Source organism: Callionymus lyra, chromosome 8, assembly GCF_982586985.1.
Source record: "Callionymus lyra chromosome 8, fCalLyr1.hap1.1, whole genome shotgun sequence".
NCBI classification, from domain to species: domain Eukaryota; kingdom Metazoa; phylum Chordata; class Actinopteri; order Syngnathiformes; family Callionymidae; genus Callionymus; species Callionymus lyra.
Genome location: NC_141825.1, coordinates 11,273,033 through 11,298,113, shown reverse-complemented (window position 1 = coordinate 11,298,113; position 25,081 = coordinate 11,273,033). Strand labels below are relative to the sequence as shown.

Sequence of the window (25,081 nt, the reverse complement as noted above, 5' to 3'; positions counted from 1 at the left end):
TTGACGAAGGACGACACCAGCCTCTTAAAGTGACAGTGACCTCTTTATCCGAGCTGGTGCTACTAGTTAACGCATGGAGACTAGTTTACACGTCAGTAATCTGAGTTATAGGTAGATTTAACTAAAATAGGGAGGAGGATACTGATGACGTATAGCGATGCCGTTCAGGTTCAAATTACAAAATAAAAGTTTCTTTAGTCCATACGAGGTAGTGTAAGGGCCAAACTGTTTTTTCTTTATTACGAAATTAAAGTTGGATTATTACGAGATTTAGATGATTTTAGATTAGATTAGATATACTTTACTAATCTCTCTAGGGATCTCCTTCGGGAAATTAGATTTCCAGTACACGATAGAAGGTACAGCAAGTTTCATAAAAGCAAGAACAAGTGCAAAGATATAACAAAGTGCAAATATGAAAAGCAAAGATCTAAGGAAATAACACAAAGATCTTAAAAGTATATAAAGGTTTACATAGACTACATCATCCCGGTTTATTAAAGTCGTATTTTTGGTGTCCACGTAGTACAAGTTATGGACAAGATTAAAATTGTAATTTACATTTATCATTTCAACAATATATATTAATATATAATTATTTAATTGAAGATTCTAAGTATATTCAGTGTCACATTTATCAGTACGAATGGAGCACAAATACTGAGGCCTGAAAGATAAAAAAAAAACTATAAAAAACTATAAATAGTAAGTAAGTAAGTAATTTATTTATATAGCGCTTTTCCACACCAGGGTCACAAAGCGCTTAAACAATCAAAACAATACTCATAAAAATATATATATATATATATAAGACACAATACACATAAATATGACTATTTAATAAAAATACATGTCTAAATAAATATACGTGAAAGTGTCGCATGTTCCCCCCTTGGGCCACACTTTTCTTTAATCTAATCAATAAATATCTCTGGAATGCATTATGGATTCTTCAGCAAGGAGTAGTCTTCAACGCCCTGTTACATAACAATGCAATCCTGGAGTGTAACCTTTTTGTCATGAGATGTTTATCCTAGAGGTGGCTGTCATTTAAAAAAAACAAACAATAGTATCTAAAGTGTCAAAACATCTATTTCATTCTTCACTTCAGGGTGACTATTACATTCTAAATTTATAATAAAATACATACACACAGACAAAAAAAACACTTACAAAAACCCACATACTGTACATACAGGAAAAAAACACACTTACAAAACCCCACATAAACACAGACAAAAACACACTTACAAAACCCCACATACACTCAGACAAAAACACACTAACAAAACCACATACATATAGAAAAAAACACACTTACAAAAACACATATACACACAAACAAATACACACATTATACACATTGACAAAAACAGATACACACATGTATAGACATAGACGAGAAAACACATACACACAGACAAGACCTTTAAAGTATATATATTTTATTGAATATTGTTTTGATTGTTTAAGCGCTTTGTGACCCTGGTCTGGAAAAGCGCTATATAAATAAAAATCACTTACTTACTTACTTACTAAATTTAGGTCGAGAGACCACGTGGTTTGCTATGTTTAGTTGATTTAATATTTTAGCGACTACCCGAGAGTATTAATGTGACATAAAAAATACATGAATTCCACTCATGTTTTAGTATTAGACTTTATAACGGGGCGATTATTTATTTTTTATATATATATTTTATTTTAATAGTTTGATATTTTATATGTTTTTTTTAGGATAAATCCTAAGTTTGACCAAATAATGAATACGTTTTAATATATAACTTTATAGCTCCCACGTCATCACCGGGTCACCCGTCAGTCACGCTGCATCCTTCGTACGTGCGCAGCCACACTCCGCTCATGGCAACACTGTACACAAGCGAGCGGACTGTACCACCGCTCGGCGACTGGGGGGGTAAAGCCTCAACTCAAACCTATATATTTCCTTTATTTTATCTAATGCGTGACTTAGTATAAACGAGAAAGCGACTTTTATTATTTAGGTTTCCGTCTTCGTCGATTATAACTAGTCGAACCGTGACTCGTGCGCGCGTCAAATTGGTATAACCCGCGAGTACGACGTGCAGAATTGAACGCACCGCGCCCCATCTGTAAGTCTAAAAGGGAACATGACTGCTCGTTTGCATACGCCCCGCCCACTACAGCCTTCGATTGGACTGCATCTGTAAAAGGGCGGGTCGAGCGACTTACAAACGCGCTCCCATTGGTCACGCGCGGTGCCAGTCTGTACAAGCAGGTCGGGTTGCAGAGGCAAGGGGCGTGGTCTTGAGAGCAAGTGGACTGAACTTGAGCGTCGGTGTGGAACCGTCTGCACTCTGGAAATTAACTTTAGGAATATAAAGTCAGCTTTATTTGTGGCAAAGTGATTTTTTTTTAATCGCAGAAGTTAACGCACATGTGGCAAAAATAAAAGCCTCGCAGTCAACGCGGTTTCAACAGAAAACTTGTGTCTGGTAAGTACAGTTTATCTGACAAATATGTATTAAAGTGTCCACTTAAGTCTCCATTAATCGCCATTTTAATTCATTTTAAAATCACTGTTTTCCTAAATAATGTGTTGTAATATTGAAACTAATCCAACAAAAACTTGTCATTGGTTTAAATGTATTTCCACGTGTTTAATTTCGTGTTTTTTTCATTTTTATTTCGCAGCTTTTACCGTTTTAATCTAAGAACAGGTGAGCCACTGACTAACGCACATTGTGTCCGTCTCAATTCCACTGTGCGTGTGACAGCGGCTAACCTGGTTTTGGCAGAACCTCCCCAATTTTTTGGACCGGTCCTAACCCGGGTCGAGCCCCGTCCATCTCTGGCCCGGGGGTCGTTGCGTCCTGGGTCAGGTCTGGTCCCCCAGGGGCCCTCCATGTGTTGTCTACTTCCTACTGTGTGCACATTCTGTACTTTATTTAGGGACAGTAGTGCGTGTGCTGGTTCGGATCTCTGGTTTCTGTCAAGCACAGCATTTTTGTTGAGCGTTTATTGTTCATTTTTGTTTATTTTAACCACCGTTTGTTTGATAAAAAATATAAAAACTTAGCATCAATTGTTAGCAACGAGACACACATTAGCTTTTTGTTTTTGAGTATTTATGCATATGTTATGCATATTTTAAAGTTAAATAATGCCTTTTTTATTTAATAAAGTTTATTTGATCTAAGTTTTGGACCAATATAAATATTTGGTTTATAAGTAACTCATTTCTGATTAGTTACAGTTTATTAAAAATAAAAACATCTTATGTAACCCCAAAAATGAGGGCTTGTGTTTATACTTTTGTTTTGTTTTAACAAAAGATAAAATAAATCAAAACCTTTTTTTAAATATGAAAGAGATATATTAGATAGCAGTCTAAAATATCAAATCAATGGCCAAATTAAAATTAGAAAAACAATTAAAAATAAATCTTATCAGGATCAGAAATGTTTATTACTAGTGTTGTAAACACGACACAGGGTTTATTTTTGTTATTGTTGTGACACAACAGAATACAAGTATGAAATAATACAAATTAAATACAATTATCAGGTAAAAATATAAACAATTTCTTGCTAAGAAAACAACAGACAATCATCATGATAAATAAATAAATGTTTTTGCGTCATTGTTGTCAATAAAATTCATCTCTAATTCGGAATATTTTTTATAAAATATATGTTTAATTTAGTCTTAAAAAAACCACATACATTTTAATAAATATATATATATTTTTTATCCTAATTACAAGAATAAAATCACACAAAAAAAAGAAATAAACACAAAAATATGATGATTATTGTTAAACATGTTATATTTAAATCCATTGCCAAAACATTATTGAGGAAGTCAAAGTTATTCCTAGAGGTTCCTACATGCGACGGTCTCGGGGTGAAAAGGTCACGGAGAGCGTGGCCCCCTCAGGACCCGGATGACGCGTCAGTGTTCCACTGATGGCTCGTCTAGACAGCGAGAACTACCGAGGATTTTCAGATTATCTAACCCTTGCCAGGGCCAGACAGCTCAGATTCCGCTCGCCATAATCTGATCTATGCTGCTGATCAGAAACGCTGACTTGTTATGGATTGATCGAGCGACACCGGCAGTATTAATAGAAGAGAGTTCTGGGGTCGCAGAGTTCAAAGGTGACGACATCTTGAGCAATATGAATAGTTTTAATCTGTGGTAAAGGAATTTATCCTCCTTTTTTTCTTTTTTTTATTAACAATGCTTGTGACTCTGAGCAGATAAGACTGTCCACTGAGCTGTGATGATTCAATGACTGACCAACCAATGAAAGAGTCAAACCCTCGCAGCTCCACGACACATCGAGGTCACTGCACACATCCTGTCCCGATAAATCACATTTCTTACACCAATAATCACACACGCCTGAGGGGGGCGGCAGAGAGCAAAAAAAAAATAGTGTGGCCTGTGAGAAAACATGAGAAATGTTTTTTTAAATTTAACTTATAGGTCATCAATGTCAGCTGGAGTTTATAACTCTAGACTTAGACTAAGCACATGTTGTTTCCTCCTAATGTTCTCAACTCGCTTTTATAGTCTCCATGTCGTCATAGAGCTTATTTACTTACTTACAGGCCACTTATTGATGCTGCTGGACTGAGCCAATCAGTGGCCAGGATACTGAAGTTAAGATGGTGGTTCTCCTCCATATCATCACGAGAGGCTTTGTTGACCTAATTATGCCTCGATTTAATGTAGATTTCAAGTCATATGTAAGACTTTGTATGAGTAATATTTTAAAAATGAAGAAAAAGGAATGTGTTTTGGCAGTTTGTTTATGCGAAAACACATGTTATATATATATACTGTAAATTAATATATAATAAACATAATTAAAATGTTTGGAAGTATTTCTTTGAGGTTTTTTTTTAAAGCTTTTCATTTTCATAAGAGTTTCCAGATCTCGACAACAAAAAAACTGCTCTGTAGAATAAAACACATTAATAAAACCACCTCCATTTTGCAAAAGAAGTAAACATTTTGAAATAAAACAAAATTTTCTTTAAAAGTAATTTTTTTAGAAGATGTTTAACACATTTTCAAGATGTTATAGTTTTAATTTCGAAGGGGGAAAAAACTATGTAAACCTGCTATTATTTATACTATGATTTTTTACTTATTTTTTACTTATTTTACTTCAAAAAAGTTCTTTTTTTTTACTCATAATTATTTTACAATATAATAAAAACCTGCTGTGTAATTTCCCCAATGACAAAAGTTTTTGCAGAAATTGAACCGTAAAAATGTTCAGGTTCCTTCTACTAAATGAGTTAAAGCGTGTTCCGTTCTTGACCTTGTTGGAAAGTCTTTGACCTCTAACATGTGCTCTGTGTTTTCTCATGTGCGTCTTCACTTCTGTATCGTGTCACGTCTTCTTCCTTCTTATCACGAGCGACTCTCAATAAAAGTGTTTGAACAGCTTCGTCCGCGTCTTGTTGATCCATCGGTTGATTCATCCATGACGGCTGCAGCTGCGACGACAGCATGTCTGCCTCGTTCTCCTTCACACCTGAGCAGGAACCTGCTTCTGATCAGCGACCTGTGAACGTGAAGGTGGACGACTCACCAATAAAACCTTTGTTACATCAACATTTTCTTTATAGCCCGCAGTTAATTTGGAAGGTGAGTTTAAAGGCATCATGGGAGTTTTTTGTGTTACATTTCCAGATGCACGGAACTTGTAGTTATTCATGTGGAAATTAGAGTTCTTCTACTAGAGCAGGTTGACTCAGATAAATCAGAATCATGTGTTGCCAGTGCTGTAAACACGACATATTTACTTTAACTTTATTCATCCTTTGGGAAAAATCCTGGCAGAAGAATGAAGTTCAAAGTGCACACAAAGCAAAAAGATGATTAATAAGAAATACATAAAAAAAAAACGTTAGATCAGCTAAACTTGTGCTAGAATCACCAAATAAATCACCTTTTATTTGATGTTAAAATAAATGTTAAAATCATAATAGAATGATCAGATATTTAAGAAAGTTTAATAATCATCCCTGGAACCATTACTATGGATATCAGGAAATAAAAAGGTTAAATAGTGTATTTTCTGTTCCTGGACAGTTTAATTTGTAGCATGTTAACATCTTCTAAGCGCTATTCTATTGCGACCAGCAGGGGGCAGCACGTATTTATGTAAAAAAGAGTCAGTGATCATATTAAAAAATATTGAATGAACAGATGTTTACATATAAATATATACATGTTTTTCAGTGCAAAGCTGAAAGCAATAATGTATTTGTGCTGCTAAGAGCATGTGCATCAGAGCTGAGCTAAAAGGGCAAAACTCTCGATCCTTCTGAGAGACCAAAACACAGCGGTGTCTGCAGGGTCGAGTGAGGAGCTGGACCGTCCAGGAGAGACTCAGAGTAGAACCACTACCCATGTGTCAAACTCAACGACACAAGGGGCTAAAATGTTTACACAGTCAAGGTCGCGGGGCCAAAGTCAATGTATAGTTTAGGAAACAAACAAACAAACAAAATTTATATTTTAATGGTTGACGTCCATCATCTATGTTGCTTATCTTATCTTAAACACTGACATGTCACATTAACTTGGCAGGCCGGGCCTTTAATTTGACACATTAACAGTAGATCCTTGTAGCCTCTTAAGAATGTCATTCCATTTGGGGGAGGCCCCGGGACAGACCCATGACATGCAAGGGATGACCTGGCCAAAGCCCTTTGACTTTATAAATATTACCCTCGTCAAGGTCAGAGTAAATGTAATGTTATTGATGTAACAAGATTCATTTATTCCTCAATTTTCAGTTCAAATCTAAATATGACATGTTTTAAACCTATATTTTCTTCTTTTTTTTATTTCTTCTCAATTCCTGTTTTTGTTTGTAATATTGATTTTTTTTTTATTATTATTTAATTTAATAAAATATAGATACAAGTAAGTAAGTAATTTGTATTTACAAGCAGTAATTAACAATTAAATTATTTATATTATCAAAACATAATTACACTTTTGAATATCCTTATTACATCCATTACATTACATTTTCTCTTTTTATGTCAGTATTTTTGTTTATGTTTTCCCATCCATCCATCCATCCATCCATCCATCCATCCATCCATCCATCCATCCATCCATCCATCCCACAAACCTCCGTTTATAAGTTATATGTCTTGAATCCTATATAAACGATCACTTGTTTCTCCATCTATTTATCATCAATCCATCCATCATCCATCCATCCATCCATCCATCATCCATCCATCCATCCATCCATCCATCATCCATCCATCCATCTATCCATCCATCATCAATCCATCCATCATCCATCATCCATCCATCCATCTATCCACCATCCATCCATCCATCTATCCATCCATCATCAATCCATCCATCCATCATCCATCATCCATCATTCATCCATCCATCTATCCACCATCCATCCATCCATCCATCCATCTATCCATTCCATCATCCATTATCCATCGACCATCATCCATCCATCCATCTATTTATCATCAATCATCCATCATCCATCATCCATCATCCATCATCCATCCATCATCCATCATCCATCATGGTTGAATTTCCCCTCGCGGGACTAATAAGGGATTCTAAAAAAATCCATCTATCCATCCATCATCCATCGACCATCATCCATCCATCCATCTATTTATCATCCATCATCCATCCATCATCCATCATCCATCGATCCATCCATCATCCATCGACCATCATCCATCCATCTATCTATTTATCATCAATCCATCCATCATCCATCCATCCATCTATCCATCTATCCATCTATCCATCATCCATCCATCCATCCATCCATCCATCCATCTATCCATCCATCCATCTATCCATCATCAATCCATCCATCCATCTATATATATGTGGCCCCTAAGGAAATCTAAATGCCACAGAGATCTCGAGAGACAAAAGTTTGGCCTTCTGTTCTTCAGCTGCTGCCCCGGCGACACATGTGAAAATGTTAAAAGTAATAAACACACTTTAAAACACCACTCGCTTCTTTTTCAACAAACTTGATATTTAAAATCAAAAACAACACATTGATAATAACTTGAAAAAAAGAAACAAACACAGACACAGGTGTTTTGAGCGATTTACATTTTTTATTATAATTAAATACATGGTAATAATTGCTCTAGTCAAAGGTTTTCCTAAATTATGATACAGTTCATACTTTTGCAGTGTTTACAATAGCAAAACTCCTGGAAATATATTCGTCTTATTTATATATTTATATGTAAATATATACATACAGTATGTCTACACGACGGTTACACAGTTAAATAAGAGCAGACGGTGAACAGTGAGGTGCGGCTCCGTGTCTTATCTCCATGACGACTCTCGCGATGTCAGGACTGCAAGACACACAAAAGTGAGTGGGGATGATCATCCCGTCTTTTTTTGTTTGTTTTTGGGCTGTCACACACTTCGGGGGGAGTGCCGGGGCGAACCTGTGTCAACGAGTAAACTTTGACTTTTCACCAACAAATTGATCAGGACACCTTCACAGCCGTTTGATTGATTGATTAATCATATTGATTTTATCGATTGATTGATTCATTCTTTCACACTCGTGAGCTGGTGACTGGTTCAGGGTGTCACCCCGACTAGCTGGGACATTGATTTGACACTGAATTGAATGAGAACAAAGTAAAAATGTGTTTGTTTTTTTAATTATTTATGAATAATATATTGTATCCAATTCCTGCTGGGCCACTAGATGGATTTAAATGATGCGTTCAAGTGCATCTCTGTAATTCAGAGTTTTCTTTTAATATAGTGTGTTTAAGTTAAGTTTAAGTGAACAAAAGTCACATTTATTAGGATGATTTGGTTTTTTCCTACCGCTAAAAAAGCGTTTCATGATCAATAAAAGCCTCCAACTGGTCAGTGAAGGCATCACAGCGTTGACCTTTAAATGCAACATAATTTCCTTTTTTTTTTAAGTTTAGCTGCATTTGAACGCATCATTTACGCCTCCATCGGTTGAACCAGCACAAGAAGAAAATGAAATACAAAACTGGACATTTTTTAAAATGTTAAAATGTTCCGACACATTTCTAAAGTGCTGTGTTTAGACACATTTGTGTTACTTTGACTGACTTGTGTTCTCTCTCAGGCACATGTGATGGTCGTGACAAGTCAAAAAAGTGATGTTAACACCAGGAAAACTTCCTATAAATCACTGAATAAAGGTGAAAAAAAAGAAGCCAGTGGAGCGAGAAAGACACGTCCGTGTGTTGTTTACACAGTGGAAGATACTTTTGTTGTACATTTAAAGAAAAAAAAGAAGCTCCTGCTCTTTGGAAGTGAAAACCATCCCAGTACAAGAAAATAAACATTTATTTCACTCCACAAAAGTCATTATCAGAGAAACTAGTGGCACCGTTCAGAGATGTCACTACTTCTCCAGGAATGAAATCAAGATATTGTTAGTCCTCGTCTTAAAGCAGATCTCCAGTGATTGACAGTTGGATCTCTGACATCAGTGGAGGAGAGAAGCAGGAAGTTAGTGACCAGAGGTAGATGACGAGGAAACATCTGGAGAGTTAAAGCCAAGGACGGTTGACACCGGAGTCACTCGGGTCTACATCCACACTGCCGGGGCTTCAGTTTTCAAGAGTGAAATGATCTGGAGTGAGTCTCATCCGTGTCAAAACATTAGTTAAAAATGTCATGTTTTCTTTCGGTGAAGAAGAACTAATTATTTCATTTTGGAAGTAGAATTTTTAAATCATTTTGTCAGTTTTTGTTATTCATTCTTCGACAAAAATAGCTATATTTTTCAGTAATAAAAGGTCATAAAAATTTGATTTAAATGGCATTTTTATGGAAATATTCTTAATAAAAAAAGGGCAAAACACAAGAATAAAAAATATGTTTTTTCCTTCTATATCACAATTTCCCGAAGGAGACCTCCAGATGGATCAATAAAGTTTTATCTATCTATCTTTCTTCTTAAAGTCAAACATTTATGTTGTGTTTTTTTAAGGAGGTTGCGTAAAAATGAGGCTCTTGGCAGAGGTATGCACTGTCTTGGTGCTTTTCTTTGATCTTTATTGTTAGGGGATTCTTCTTTAAACAAAGATTTACAGGAAACATTCAACAAACGTTCGGTCATTTTTTGTGTTGCATTTAAAATTGGGGCCACAAGATGGCGGCAAAGGATGAAATCCTGCGAGATCCCAGCGATGACTGAGGACGAGGGGATACAGTCGACTACTAATACTTTACCAGTCTTTAACACAAGATTTATTTTCTGTTATTAACCCAAAAAGTTGGGAAAGTATTTAAATTACATTTTAAAATAGTGACAATACCTTCATATAAAAAAATGGAAAGCTTAAGTGCTAACAGCTAGTTAACTAATTTAATTCTAGGGTTATGTGAAATGAGGCCCTTGGCAAGGGTATGCAATATCTCAGTGCTTTTCTTAGATATTTATTGTTGAGGAATATTTACAGCAGACATTTAACAAACTATGTTTTTTTGTGAAAATACTTTAAGTCTTAAAGATCAATCCTTTACGATACTACTTTTTAATCCCCTCCTCATCTTCTTCTACAGTGCAAACATATCCTGACCATCTACATCCTTTTGCAACCTCTAAAAATACTTTGCAAAAATACATCCTGAAAAAATATATATTTTATGATGTAACCCGTTGTTTTTATAGATACTCTGTAAAGTAAGTTTGAGTATAAAAATGAGGAAAAAAAACAAGTGAGGTGTGTTTAAAGACCCTTGTGAACAAGAAAAAAAATAGATTAAGAGACTATTATGTACTTAAAGGGAATATTTTTAAACTTGTTTTTATTTAGCGGATTATTTTCTTGTCTGTTTGCACCTGTCGTTGCGCCGCCTCTCCTGTGGGGGGCGCACCGACCACTGTTTTGACTACAGAGAGACCGAGAACCACTTGTGAGTTTTAGGCGTGAGCAGCAGTGTGGATGCAGCCTGAGAAGGTAAGTGCAGAACTCAGCTAGGACCCTCCACCAAACAAAGACCAGAACCAACACCAGAGCACGCCGGAGCCACACCAAGCCGGAGTAGAGGAAGGACCGGAGGGAGGTCCAGGGGAGGAGGAGGAGCAGAGCAGGGTTGGACGGGGGGGAGAAGCAGCAGGAGGTCTCACACATACACACCCTCGGGGTTGAGACTGGACACCAGAGGGTTCTGCAGGTTGCGAGGGTGACCCAGGAACTGTTTGGCGGTGGGTCGGGGCGGAGACTCCATCAGGCCTGCGAGACAGACGTACACGGTCAACACGGTGGTCACGAGACAACCAGACGTCTCACGAGGTCTTACTTCCGTTCTGGTAGCCCTCCTGGAGGAGGTGGGCCAGCTCCAGCTGCTCCAGCTGCTCCTGCAGGTCCGTGCGCGAGTGCGAGTGAGCGGGCAGGACGCCGGCCTGTTGGATGAACTGCTGCAGGTTACACTGACGGAGCTCCTTGTTCAGCTCCTCCAGCTCGTCTTGCTTGGCCTGAGACGAGGAGAGACAGACCATAATGTTTAGAGAATCTAATAGTTGTATAAGAAAATATTTTTTTTTCTCCACAATATCGTGATTCAACTGCACTGCACTTTTTTTTTGTTATTTCCCTTATAGTGTTATTATAACAATATTGTGTGTAAAATAAAATAACACCATTTTTAAATGTACAATTACTATTTGAATATTCACAGCATTTGTTCATTTTTTTTGTGTTGCGATTTAACTCCAGCCGCTAGATGGCAGCAGTCATCACGTCCTCCACAGCTTAAGGAACTATTAAATGATGACTGGGGATGAGAGGATACAGGACGACTACAGCGGCTTTCACAGCTGATATTATTGACATATGTTGGTTTAAAACAAAACGAAATGAAATCCTGCTAGATCCCAGCGATGACTGAGGATGAGAGGATACTGTCGACTACTAATCCTTTACCTGTCTTTAACACAATATTTATTTTCTGTTATTGACCCAAAAAGTTGGGAAAGTATTTAAATTACGTTTTAAAATAGTGACAATACCTTCATATAAAAAACAAGTAGTGATAGAAAAACTATGGAAAGCTTAAGTGCTAACAGCTAGTTAACTAGTTTAATTCTAGGGTTGTGTGAAATGAGGCCATTGGCAGAGGTATGCACTTTCTCAGTGCTTTTCTTAGATATTTATTGTTGAGGAATCCTTCATGTAAAAAATTGGCATCCTCAGGCGTGATTTTTTTTGTTTTACACTTATTTGTAGTTCTGGTGTAAATGTTGACAAAGATCATTCTTTTTCTAATCTTTCACACAAGCATCTTAATAGGTCACAATATCAACATGAACATTTATCTATTTCCATTTTAGCCAAAACACGTTTTATTAAAAAAAACAGATCTATGTCGGTCTGAAGTTTGACTTTTAATAATCCCATAAAATGTACTTTTTCTGGTGTGTAAAACAAATTAGCACCATAACATTTTACTTTATTAATCTTACTTTTATTGTATTTGATCTCATTTAATATTCCATCTTAAATATTGGCAAATTAGTACCTTCTCTTTTGACTTTAGCTGGCAATAAGTTACAATCATTTTCATTTAATTTTGTTTAAATCATTTTACTTTATATTTTCTTATTATTATTGTTTTGTTTTACATTACTGGCAATAAGGATTTTTGGGGGATTCTTAGAAAGTCATGGTTTCTCCAAGTTTAATGACAGACATCCGCATGCAAACTCTTGCAGGAGCCAGGGTCTAAAGCATGCGATATTTGAAAGTTTTGATAAAATGTAATAATCCCACCATCCAATAATACATGATCAAAAGTTTAAATTGAAACTCTCATGTAGGATGTAAGCCTGAGGTGGGAACATATGGTCGCAGGTAACAGTTACAAGTGAACACCAACAGGGGGCGGCAGACGCCGCAGGTTATATTCAAGGAGAAACGCGTCTCTGGACTGTTTCTCTCGCTGTCATCAATTCAACTCCAGGAGGTGCTGTTATTCATCTGCCCTGATTCTCCAAGATGTTCCTCATTCTCAGAGGAGGATTCACCTCGGATCAGACCACGGACAGGACTGTGAATCGATGCGTTTTCACACATGACGCCGCGTTTGTACCAGCAACCCCTGAGGTCTGAGTCCATTAACCTAATGACAGGAACGCCGTGTCCATAAACACCTCAGCAGTCTGACAGCAACAGCTGAGTTGATGGATGACACACACATTTGTGTTGGTACTTCATCCATGTTTCGACACAAACACATGTCCGAGAACATAATGATGTTGACGCTGACATTAGCTCGGCTGCTCTTGTAATAGTAAAGAGGTGACTTTGAATCCAACCGTTTGATTTTTTTTTCCATCTCATTCCTGCAGGTTATTCCGATGAAAACGTCTCTCGAAAAGGCGGCGTGTCTCACAGGACGACTCGCTGACGAGCTAACGAGGTTTTAATTACACTGGTGCGAGCGCCGGGCCATTACTCCCGAGCCCACCGGACCGGACCCCTCGTCACAATCTGCCCCTTTTTAGGAAACACAAATGGTAAACACAGGTGAAGTGTCTTTTCGGGAGCTTTAGTTTTTATTTAGTTTAAAATAAATACAATTCCTTGTTTGCGCGTACTTTTCAATCCTCAAATTTATACTTAAAACCCTATTTTGTGTGGGTTTTTTTTTTAAATAAAGTACATTTTTTAATCATTTTTCATTCTTTCTTTTGCCATATTTTAACAATTTCCATCATTTTTATCTTTATTTTAATGAGAATTTTCACTTATGTTAACACATATCTTTCTTTATAAAGCGTGAATATATTAAGAAATTCTTACAGTACGACAGTTTTTAATCCGTTCCAACGTTCCTGATTAAGAAACAACATTAGTTAAAAAACAGAACTCAAATGATAAAAAAGTTCAGAGTGAATTGAACTATTAAAAGATTACAACTTTGATAGGAAGTTGCCATATAAGGTCTTCTCTTACACCTGATCTTATTTATTGTACGTAATATTTGTGAAGCCTCAAGTTTGACCTACTTCAAAGTTACACAATACTTTGTTTTTTGAAAAAAGTAGGTCTACGGAGTTAGCTTAGAATATTGACTTCTCAGTTGAATATTCAATTATTCAAAGTTATTAAGTGTCAACACTGAGTAAATGTACTCCTAGTATCTGTATTTGTACTTATTAATGTACTTTTAATTGTGTGTTCTTAATTTAAAGTATTTCAATCGGATACATTATTGAGTAAAAAAATGTTTTTATTTTATATTAAAGGAAACAACGGCGTCCCTGAGGACTGGGTTAATGTACACTTTTGATCGACTCACAACGACAACACAATCGTCCGTTAACACAGGTCATCTTGGAAAAGATGAGACAACAAGACAGTGTTCTTGTTAAAGGTTCCAGATCGGGGGTCAGACCCCGGGTGTGTCACGGCAGACCAACGATGCGACGATGTGACGAGAGGCTCAGAATATGTACACGACACGGTTCTGGGCGAACCGGTTCCTCTCCGGACTAAGTTTGTTCTTCAGGCGGTTCGACTTTTTTCCGAGGGTAACACGTGTCGTGTGAGGTGCGTGTCTGGTGCTGTCTCTTGTGTCTGCTGGTGGTGCAGGAGAGGGATGTGGGGTGTGCGGACTTCACAGGCCTCTCTCCACGACCGAGACCTCTCTCCTTACCTGCAGCAGAGACTCCGCCTTCCCCAGAGCGCGATCCGTCTCGTGGAGCCGCTCCTCTATCTCGCCGCCGTTCCTCTCCTGGCCCAGGAGCTCCGACCTGGCCGACTCCAGGGACTCCTCCGGCCCCTGGTCCTTCCACTCCGCCTGGCTCTCCCTCTGGAGCTCCTGCTCCAGCAGGGTCGAGCGGACGGAGAAGTCGTGGAGTCTCCTCCCGCAGTCGTCCAGCTTGGCGTGGAGCTCGCCGAGCTTCCTCTTCATCCCTCGCTCGCGCTCCAGCTCCGCCTGCAGCTCCTCCTCCCAGTACTGCTCGTGGGCCAGCTCGGCGTGGTTCCTGCGCAGCGCCTGCTCTAAGGCGTCCAGGTCTCCGTGCAGGTGGGCGTCGGGCGAGGGACAAGGGGACGAGGCGGCGCCATCCAAGCTGTGCGACTCCATCTCCAGGGACTCCAGCTGAGCCTCCATGGCTCTCAGTCTCTCCTGCTGCTGGAGAACCCGCCTGAAGACCTCGTCTTTGGACGGGCCCACCACCGGCGGGGACGGCGAGGGGGACTGCGTGTGAATGGAGGAGGTGCTGGACGAAGGGGACGGGGACGCTCTCTGCTCCGGGGAGTCTCGGGGCGATCTCTTGAGGGGCTTGGATCGGGGCGAGGTCGACGGTCCGAGGTTGAACGTGAGGGCCTTCTTGGGCTGGCTGCGCTTGGACGGGTCCAGCTCCGGATATTTGGGGGCCGGCAGAGGGGCCGACCTGCCGTCTTGTTTGGGCGCCGGAGCGTCGCTGCTGCTCGGGCCGGTCCGGCGGAGGAAGAACTGGACTTCGCTGCCATGTTGGCCCAGCTTCGCCAGGGACTCCAGAGGCTTCTCTGTGGCCAGCAGCTGCCGCTCGGTGTCGCGCAGACGCTGGATCAGAACGTAGCGACCGGTCTGACCTGTGGACGAGGACGGATCAGAATTAACAACTTAACACGAGACAAGCGATGCAACTTTTAACATCCACTAGAAAAGCACTGAGACGGTGGATCAGGGCTGTAAGAAAATATCCACAAATATATATACTAAAGCATTGCAATATTTTTTTCAAGATACCGCATCAATATTCAACACAAGTGCATCAAATACATCGTTCGTTTTTTATTTGGATTTCAAATCATTTCATTTTTTATGGTTTATACTTCAATAAAGTGTGTATAAAATATAATAATTCGATTATCACGACATGTCATTGTCGCGATTGAACTTCCGATCACTCGATGGAAGAAGAAATGACGTCCTCTAGACTCAAGGAACAATGAAATCCTGGCAATGACTGAGGACGAGAGGATACAATCAGCTTTTAAAGCAGATGTTTGTGCAAATTTTTGGTTTCTAAACAAATGAAAGCATGAAAGTCATACCAAAAAAAAAAAAGGACGCCATCAAGCAAACAACTTCTATAATTCAAGAATTGGTTTTGACTAATAGTCTACAGTTGACCTTTAAAGTATATACTTTATTGAATATTGTTTTGATTGTATAAGCACTTTGTGACCCTGGTCTGGAAAAGCGCTGTATAAATACAAATGACTTACTTACTTAAATTGTTTTGTTGTTTAAACACAGATAACATTTAACAATTGATTGAACAACCATGTTTTTGGACAATATTTAAACAATTTCCCCAAAATACATTTGACTTTCTGAATTTCCCACGTCAAGATTTGTTTTAAGAAAATTTGAATATATATATATTTATAAATCCGTAGAATCAAACCTGGATTTAGGACATTTTTTTAGACACTCTCCGTCAATAAAGAAGTGACGATAGAGAGGCTGATGTTATTATTCATAAAAACAAATTCCTTAAAGCAGCAACACGTAAGATTGAAAACATCGCTTATGGCTCCCCCGAGTGTCAAAACAGTGTAACTGCAATGTTGCGGAACCTCCTTTCCAATCATTTGTGGTCAAGACAAGATAAAGGCTTTTTTTGTCTTCCATGTAACGTTAAAAAGTACTTCATATGAAGACACAGAACTACTGCTGTAAAGTAGTTTGATTGTTATGGTTGATGGTTCAAACTTAAACAAATCATTACAGAACATTTGAGAAAAATGTTACATATTGTTGCTTTAAGTCATTCCTCACATCTTGATTTGGTTAAAAAAAATAAAGGTGTGACTTGATAAAAAAAACTAAACAGCAGCAGGTGATTCATTATGATGCAGAACCAGAATCTGTTTAAAACTCACAACTCGTGTAAGAAACATTCAAATCAACCCAAGTTTCCACAAGGACCTTGAAATCAGGACAAATCCTCCCTAATGATTTGCTCGCTCGTGGAAGCTAAATCTGGAGCTGTGCGGAGATGCTGCGGCTCGTGGCTACAACGTGTGCGCGGCGGGTACCGAGGCAGGACTGACTCTGAAATGACCCGCTTGATAATCCTGTCCGCGGTCCAGATCACTGGAGAGTGAAATGACTGGAGCGATTCATTGTTGAACGGAACTTCAGGTTCCGATGACCGATGTCCTCACCTATGGCCTGAGCCAGAGCGATGACCACGTCCTGGCAGGAGGTCTCCTCCGACAGGCCGCACACCACCCGCACCACTCCGTCCACCCACACCTTCAGCTCCATCGGGGCGGTGGGGGGGGGGGGGTCAAGGGTCGACGCTCGTCCTTTCTGAACCGATCTCACTGGAGCTTCGGGTCCCGCTCAGAGCTGCACGGCATGGACTCTGCGAGGGAAAAAAAAAGAGGAGCAAACTTAGAACTGTGAAGAAAAAGATGGTGGTTACAGAAGTAGCGCCCCTGGAGAGCTCGGGGACCCGATGCCGGGCTCGCTCGCCGGCTAACGAGCACACAATGATGTAAGAGTGAACCAACATCCTACATGACACAACCTGTTGGCAACACATACACACAACCTGTTGCTTAAAAAATCGGATTTATTTGGACTGTTGATACAAACAATAAAAAACGGAGTTGGTGACACCATTCCATCTGAAGATGGACGTGAAAGGTTAATTATGTAGACAAAATAAACCTTTGAAGTTAAAGTAAAGATAGGATTAGAAGAAGGGCATGTGTTGTTTTAAGAATATATTTTATTGGGTATTGTTTTGATTGTTTAAGCGCTTTGTGACCCCGGTCTAGAAAAGCGCTCTACAAATATTACTTACTTACTTACTTACTTACTTACAGTTTGGTTTACAAAAACAAAGTACAAGTAACAGTGACCCACCACTTAAGAGTCTTACAATGAAAAAATACACAGTGTCATTGTAAATTAACTGTTTTAGAGGTCGCAAAAGTAGTTAGTAACTACACTAGCTACTCATCTGACACAATTCAATACAGATATTATTCAGCTCACAATACGCTAAATTTCGATACACTTGGATCATTTTCGGAACAATTTTAGGGGACACTTAAATTTTATGTCCCATCTTGTGATTGTTTAACTCTCTTTTAGTTGAATTGATAGAACTGAAAGCCAAAATATGTCAGAAGCGTCATCTTTAAAAGCAGCTGTATCCTCTCGTCCTCAGTCATTGCCTGGATCTTGCGGGATTCCAATCTATCTTACACACACTTTAATAACACATAAACCATAAAATAACTATGATGAAAATAAAGATGTGATTTAAAAAGCCAAATAAATGTGAATTATTATTATTTTTTAATAAAAGATACAGTAAAGTGAAAAAAATACATATATATGTTGACATATTGATCGATAAAAAAAAAAGAACCTATATCTACAACCAGTTTAACAAACAAAAAAATATTTAGCAATTAGCATCGACCCTTGGCATTTTTATTTGCCATAAAAAGCTTGTGTGACATTTAAAAATGTTATTTTTACAGTTAATTATCTTGCGTTTTTTATTATTTGTTTTGAATAATAAGATTTATAATAGAGACAGTGAAATATAATCAAGGGCTTTGGACAAGCCTGAACTACAATCGTTTATGAAAAAAGAAAAGAAAAGAAAGTTAAAGTCTTCCGAAGAACAACTGAGTAAATGAAAGTACACAAATAGAAGTAAACAAAACTGCAGTAAAGTAAGTAAAAAAAAAGAGAGGAGCACAAAGCTGTTATATGCAAATCATGACCAGCAACTATGTCAATATTTTCACCTACATAATAACATTGTCGACGTACAGATGCTCTACTGGGAGGTGTTTACAATGACAACTATATTGTTGCTAGTTTGTCAAAGGAGGAGAAGATGACGAAAGCTTTGCCTAACATACGTCACAACCTGTTTACTAAACTAAAACAATAAGCCTGGAAACACTGCCTGCCTCACGTTCACCGCAGAAAGTTACAAATAAAAAATAAGCCGGCGTCAAGGATAATATTCGCTGAAGGGAGGCGTCGTTGAATTGTAAATCTCGGGGGCCCCACAGCTGGACGGGGGAACGAGCCCGAGTTGTATTTTGTGATGTTCTTAAGTTTATAGTTAAGAGCTCTGTCGGTGAGTGGTGGACCTGGGAGCATAAATACCAATCTGTAACCCAATTAAACGCTCCGCTGCCCTCCTTCAAAGCTGTTATGATAGCTTAGCGCCGAAAGGAACAGACAGCAAAAGTGGAGCAACTCGAGTGAGTCTGTCGTTCGAAAAACAGTGTTTACACTTTCAGAATTACAGAAAAGTGTCGAGAAAAGAACAAGTGTATACATGTTTTAGTCGCCTTCGCAGTGTTTCAGAGTGTTAAGTAGGGGAGTAAGAAAGATTTTCTCTTATTATATTGAATATCTTTCTTCACAATACTGAATCAGTTTTAACAGCAATGTATTGATTTCTTAATTTATTTGAAAAATAATTCAAATGATGTTTCATTTTCATCTTAGTTGCATATTTGTGGCGTTTAATTCCGCAATTAAACTTCCAGCCGCTAGATGGCAGCAGTCATCATGTCCTCCGTCGCTAAACAAACGAATGTAAAGAAATCCTGTGAGATCTAGGCCGATGACTGAGGACGAGAGGATACATTCGACCCGGGCTGCTTTAAAAGCCGATGTTTCGAAATAAAAATCACTTATATCTTAGTCAGAAATACTTGGACGATACTACAAATATAGCGTTGTTCCTTCAGTATCTAAATATATTGTATCGATGTATCTTAATACGGATTCTTGTCAAAAAACACACCCCTTGTTTTAAGGGAGTTCTCTTGACCCAAAGATAAATCGCAACAGTCAATGAAAAATGTAAAAAAGTAACAGAGAATATGATGGAGAATGACATTAATAGAGACACTGCAGTAGCTACGACGCTCACCTGGCTCAGTTCCAGTGGCTGTCAATCACAGGTGGAACGCACAGACTTCATCAACCAGCAATAAGAATTCCTTCTTTCCTTGTTAAAAAAAAGATTAAAAGTTCTTCAAGCACCTGCCTCATCCAGGTGCCATCACAGCTGTTTAAGACCCCAGAAAACAAACTCTGGTGTAGAAAAATAAAACTTCAAAGATACAGTTCATCTTGAAAACGCGCTTGAAATTCTTTTCACGGACAACATGACGTGAACTCATCTGGACAGAAACCTGATATGAAATGGGAGTGCTCGTCAAACTAAAACATCCGAATTCCAACCCAGAAGAAAATGTCAATATTTCCCTGTAACGCAGCACACAGTGTTCTCTCCTGCAATGATTCAACCGGTTGAGTCATACTGTCCGGAGATAATCATCTACTTTGGTATTTGAACAAACTTTCTTTTTTTTTTTTTACAGAAAGCCTGGACTTGCTGCTACTGAACCCGATTCAAATGAAGGCAAGGGAAACAGAACGTCTCCCGTGACGCTTCGGGTCTTTGTCCCAGCTGGATGGTGAAATGTGATAATGTGTCTGAACAGGAAACAAACAGGTCTGCTAGTCTCAGGTTGCTGTCTTTTCTCTCTCCGTCACAGAAGAAAAAAAGAAACGACAATAGTGAGAACCAGACATCCGCTTTAGCTGGAGTCTTCTGCCGCATCAGATAAAAGACAAACACACTCCACTTGCTCTGAGAAATGTGTTTGAGAGAGTTTAGCGGCGAGGAAATGTGACTTTTATGTCGCGGAGCCAGCTCAAATTTATGAGAGGTTCCTCCTGACGGACGAGACTCTTGACTTGAAGCTGTGAAATATGACAAAGATTTACTTGACTCGCAATTTTCTCCGCAAAGAAAAGAATGTTCTACTTTGTACGAGGCAGGTTGAAATGTGAGAAGTTGGGTTCCGACGGGGCGAGTGTTTTCACTGTCAACAGGAAGACTTGTTTTTATAGGCACAGCGATGATGTTGAACCATCAGTTATATCACCATTACACGAGTACACCAAACAAGCCAGAGACAACAATGGTTAGCAGATCTAAGAGAAAAAAAGTTTCTTTTGTAGCTAGTTTTTTCCACTGCTCTACGTAACTATGTTGACCTTAGATGTACGAAAGAATCTCTGGAGTTTGCCGAGAGCAAATATTAAAGGGTAAGTGTGTTGATTCAAGGAATTTCAGTTATTAAACTGCAAAAAAAATGCTGCAAAAAAGAGTGCATTGACTCATAATGTTTATATATATATATATATATATATATATATATATATATAAACATTATATAAACTGTATATACACACAATAGTACTGCCCTACATTTATTGTATTTATATCATTGGAGACCCGTGCAGATCACCCAATAACTTCCTGAAAGTAGTTTAATAACATGAACGTCTAGTTTTAAAGATATACAACCAGTGCGACCAGTGAGCAAGTAGAGCACAGACCACCTGTATGGTCGGCTTGAAGGTTGCTAGTCCCGATCAGTTTAAATGACTTTGCAACAAAACTTAAAGGCATAAGTTGTAATAGTAATTTAGAGCGCCAAGACACGCCGAAAAAAAGAAAATAATCAATTTAATAACCTTTCAATATTACTGCCAAGTTTGTTTATGCAAAATAAAAGATGATTAAAAAGAGGGCTACTCCTGATAAATTAAAATAAATCCACAGCAAATCTAATTGAAAATTTGAATATATTGACACCTTAGCACACACACATTAGCTAGTTAAACTGATGGTTTGGATTTTTTACAACAAGGCACCATTATGTTTGTAATTACTTTCATTTCTCTCTTCTGAGGTCTTCATATCTTACTAATAATTGAAAAAAAAAAGTAATTCAAAGTGTGGTAAATTCAATTTTTTGATTGAATTTACCATTAACAAAGAAATATTCACAGAGTTCATTTTTGTGTTGCAATTAAACCTACTGAGGATGAGAGGATACAGTCGACTCCAGCAGTTTTTAAAGCCGATGTTTTGACTTGTTTTAATTTTCAAAACAAATGAAAGCAGTTATGACTTGTTGATGTAAAGAGTGATGCAGTTTTTAAATTCTGCATCGCCAGTTGCTACAAATTCATCCCTTGTTCCTACAATATCGCAAAATATAATCGTATCATAAGTAAGTAATCGTATTTCCAGACCAGGGTCACAAAGCGCTTTAACAATCAAAACAATACTCAAAAAAGTATATACTTTAAAAATCAAGATAATATTGAGAACAACACAGGAGTTCCAGAAAATCAAGGACATCAGATTCTTGCTAATACTCTCCTCTAGTCAGACACAAGCTTTAAATAGATGTTAACTAGTAGAATCAAAGCTTAGAGGGAATAAATGACAAAGTACGGTTTTCACAAATGCACAAAACCTTTGAACGCCATACATTTTCCGTCCACGAGAAGACAATCTTTCTTAAATCCAACCTCTGTCTGACCCCGCCCACCAGTGCATCCACAGTTTCAGGTGAAACAGAACTCTGTTGACAGAGAGGCGGAAGAAGAAAAAAAGAATAAAGAGGGAGCGAGGTAATCAGCAACCTGAACCTTTCACCATCCATCTCCCACTCAGACTGGCACTCTTCGGGAGAGAGGCAGCCTCTCTGAATTAAATAAAGATAACAGGCAATTCATGATGTATGATGAAAAAGCTGGAAAGAGTGACAGCGAGGACGACACGCACACGCGCCGGCGCTGACAAGAGAAAGAAGCCGCGGCACATAGATGAAGATGAGAAAAAAAAGGGGTGGCTTGACAACATGGCAGTGATTGGAGACGCGAGCGGTTCTGTGCGGTTCTGTCCTCCCTCTGCTTCTTCTTCTGACCCGCTCGGTGTCTTTCATCATCCGGTCCTCGAGAGTATCTCGGAGCTAATCCGACGACATGGAAGAGGTTACCAATATAGGCTACGGCCTGTCGCAAACGCAAGTCCTGTGAGATATAATTAGTCATGTGAGGAAAAAAAACCTGTACTCCTTCTGATAAAAATAACTCTTATTTAAGTATTCGCCGCATCATTTACTAGCTAGGAACACTTTTTATAATCCTCTTAAAAGTAAACATGACTTTGTATTTACAGAGTTGCCTCGATGAACGACGCGAGCACAATGAGTCACCCCCGAAAACGTGAGAGGCGGCGACACGGCGATGGAAGGTTGATGTCACTTTTATTACAGTCCTCAGATATTACGATCAGATAGATGCAACAACCTGCCACAGAGTTCTGCGGCTGCCAGAGACAAAGGTTCGGCACATGGAAAAATGAAGAAGATACGACAAATAAAAAGGTAGTTTTTTGCCAAACAGAGAAGAATAATGAATGTATATTTACTACAACTTTTACTGTATGTCAAATACGACAGTAACTCTCGTTTCTTTTCTGGTATAATTTTTAACTTGGTAGCTTCTGACCCATTTTGGTTTTGGATGAAGGTCAAGCCGATACTCGTAGAGCAAATAAACTGCGAACACGCGCCCCACAAACATTCTTATCAAACATAATGGAGAACTAGGTGACCCTAATTTGCTTTATCTTTTTATTTCCCCACTTGCTGAATGAGTTTACGACCACGGGTGGAGGAAGTGTGTATATTTTTCTGTCTTGTTTTCCCGGGTTAAAGTCTCTTTTTTTTTTTTCTCCTTTAAAGTTACTGAAAGGAATCCTACGCTTCCACTCTGGAGCCTCCTGGCTGTGTGCAAGGTTGCCCCACCGTTGACGAATGTGTGTGAAAGCGAGTAAAAGAGACTGACATGCAAAAGCAAAAAAAAAAAAAAAGGTCGGAGGGTCACGTTGTCATGTGTTCATCTAGTGGATTGCACGTGAGGTGGTAGCAATTTCATTTATCTTTACTGGCGCTCGCTCAGGTTTTCTTATCTCTTTAGAAGCATACCTCTCTTCAAAAACAGGTATGTGTGTCTTCCATTTATTGAAGTCCCTATCAGGGGAAAACAAGGCCACGCAGCTTCAAGTGCACACACAGTAGGTTAAACATTGCAGGCCCTGGACAATGAACAGTCGCTGCCCTCTGTACCAGGCTGGCAAAAAAAAAAGGGAGACAACATTCAAAGAGACAGAAACGCTCTGGCACCGTTAGCCTCGTGTCATCTGCACAGCGCCGTCATTGTTATTGTTCCACGCCGGGCATGTTGTCATGCCTTTTGTTTTCGTCGCCCGTGGCATCACCGGGTCATCGGCAGTGTTTACCGGACCCACCACATGTTGCTCCAGATAAAAGCAATAAAGCATTAGATACTGGCTTTTATCCCCACCGTGTCCGCCCGCCTGCTTTGCATTCTTTCTTCCACCTACTCCTTGTCGGGTCTCGGATTACCGAGCGAGCGATGTTATTGTGTTTGAGGACCACGGAGAGTAAAAAAAAAACACAGAACCGAAGAAGAACAATCCCGCCAGCTTCCTCATTACACACCACAATTAAATGATCTATGAATCCTCGGAGGAAATCTGCTGTTTTTCCGTGCTTCACATATCGAGACGTAATGATGCATTTTAATGCCGTTTTACAACTGATCGCACATAATATCACCAAGTATAAGACAATTTCTCATGTTTAATGATCAGACCGGTAAACATCGTAAATCAAATATAACAAAGCTGACATTTACAAGAACGTATTTGTTGATTTTTCCTCTAATATTGACTAGAAGTCTTAAAGAACGCAAAGTTTTTATTCAACTTTCCGTATCAGTATTCAACTGCATTTTATCAATTTCTTATTAGCAATTAACATGCAAAAATATTCACGACGGCTCTTTAGCAATTAAATTTAAACAACAATTTAAACAATTTCCCGAAGGAGACCTCCTGAGGGATCAATAAAGTTTTTTTTTACCTTAACAGTTAATAAATCTATAAACTGCAGATGCTTGTATTTCTTCTTTTTGTGAAATACAAATAGATCCTTTATCGTCATCTACTTCTTTATTGTGTTGACGACTTTTCCGAAAATTAAATTATTTAAAAGAAACTCCATATCTTATATTGTTCCTACAGTAATAATAAATAATAATAAACACATAAGTAATGATCTTAGATTAACGCAATACATCGTACTATATCATATTTCTG

The 25,081-nt window shown here is 38.6% G+C and overlaps 1 protein-coding gene across 3 annotated transcripts in view; it reads right to left on the bottom strand.

The window, feature by feature from the left end:
• Window positions 1–8,122: 8,122 nt before the first annotated feature.
• Window positions 8,123–25,081, bottom strand: part of rassf7a (Ras association domain family member 7a) — a 36,747-nt gene continuing 19,788 nt past the window's right edge. For 2 of the 3 annotated variants that reach the window (XM_087796683.1, XM_087796682.1), the window contains exons 2-6: window positions 17,202–17,404; window positions 14,695–15,617; window positions 11,338–11,512; window positions 11,175–11,270; window positions 8,123–8,384 (exon numbers count right to left, since the gene is read on the bottom strand). In XM_087796683.1, coding sequence (XP_087652809.1) covers window positions 8,353–8,384; window positions 11,175–11,270; window positions 11,338–11,512; window positions 14,695–15,617; window positions 17,202–17,304 — 1,329 coding nt within the window. In that variant the 5' untranslated portion in view covers window positions 17,305–17,404 and the 3' untranslated portion in view covers window positions 8,123–8,352. Of the gene's footprint in view, window positions 8,385–11,174; window positions 11,271–11,337; window positions 11,513–14,694; window positions 15,618–17,201; window positions 17,405–19,957; window positions 20,209–25,081 lie in introns of those variants that run through there. The other variant, XM_087796684.1, reaches the window with a different exon arrangement.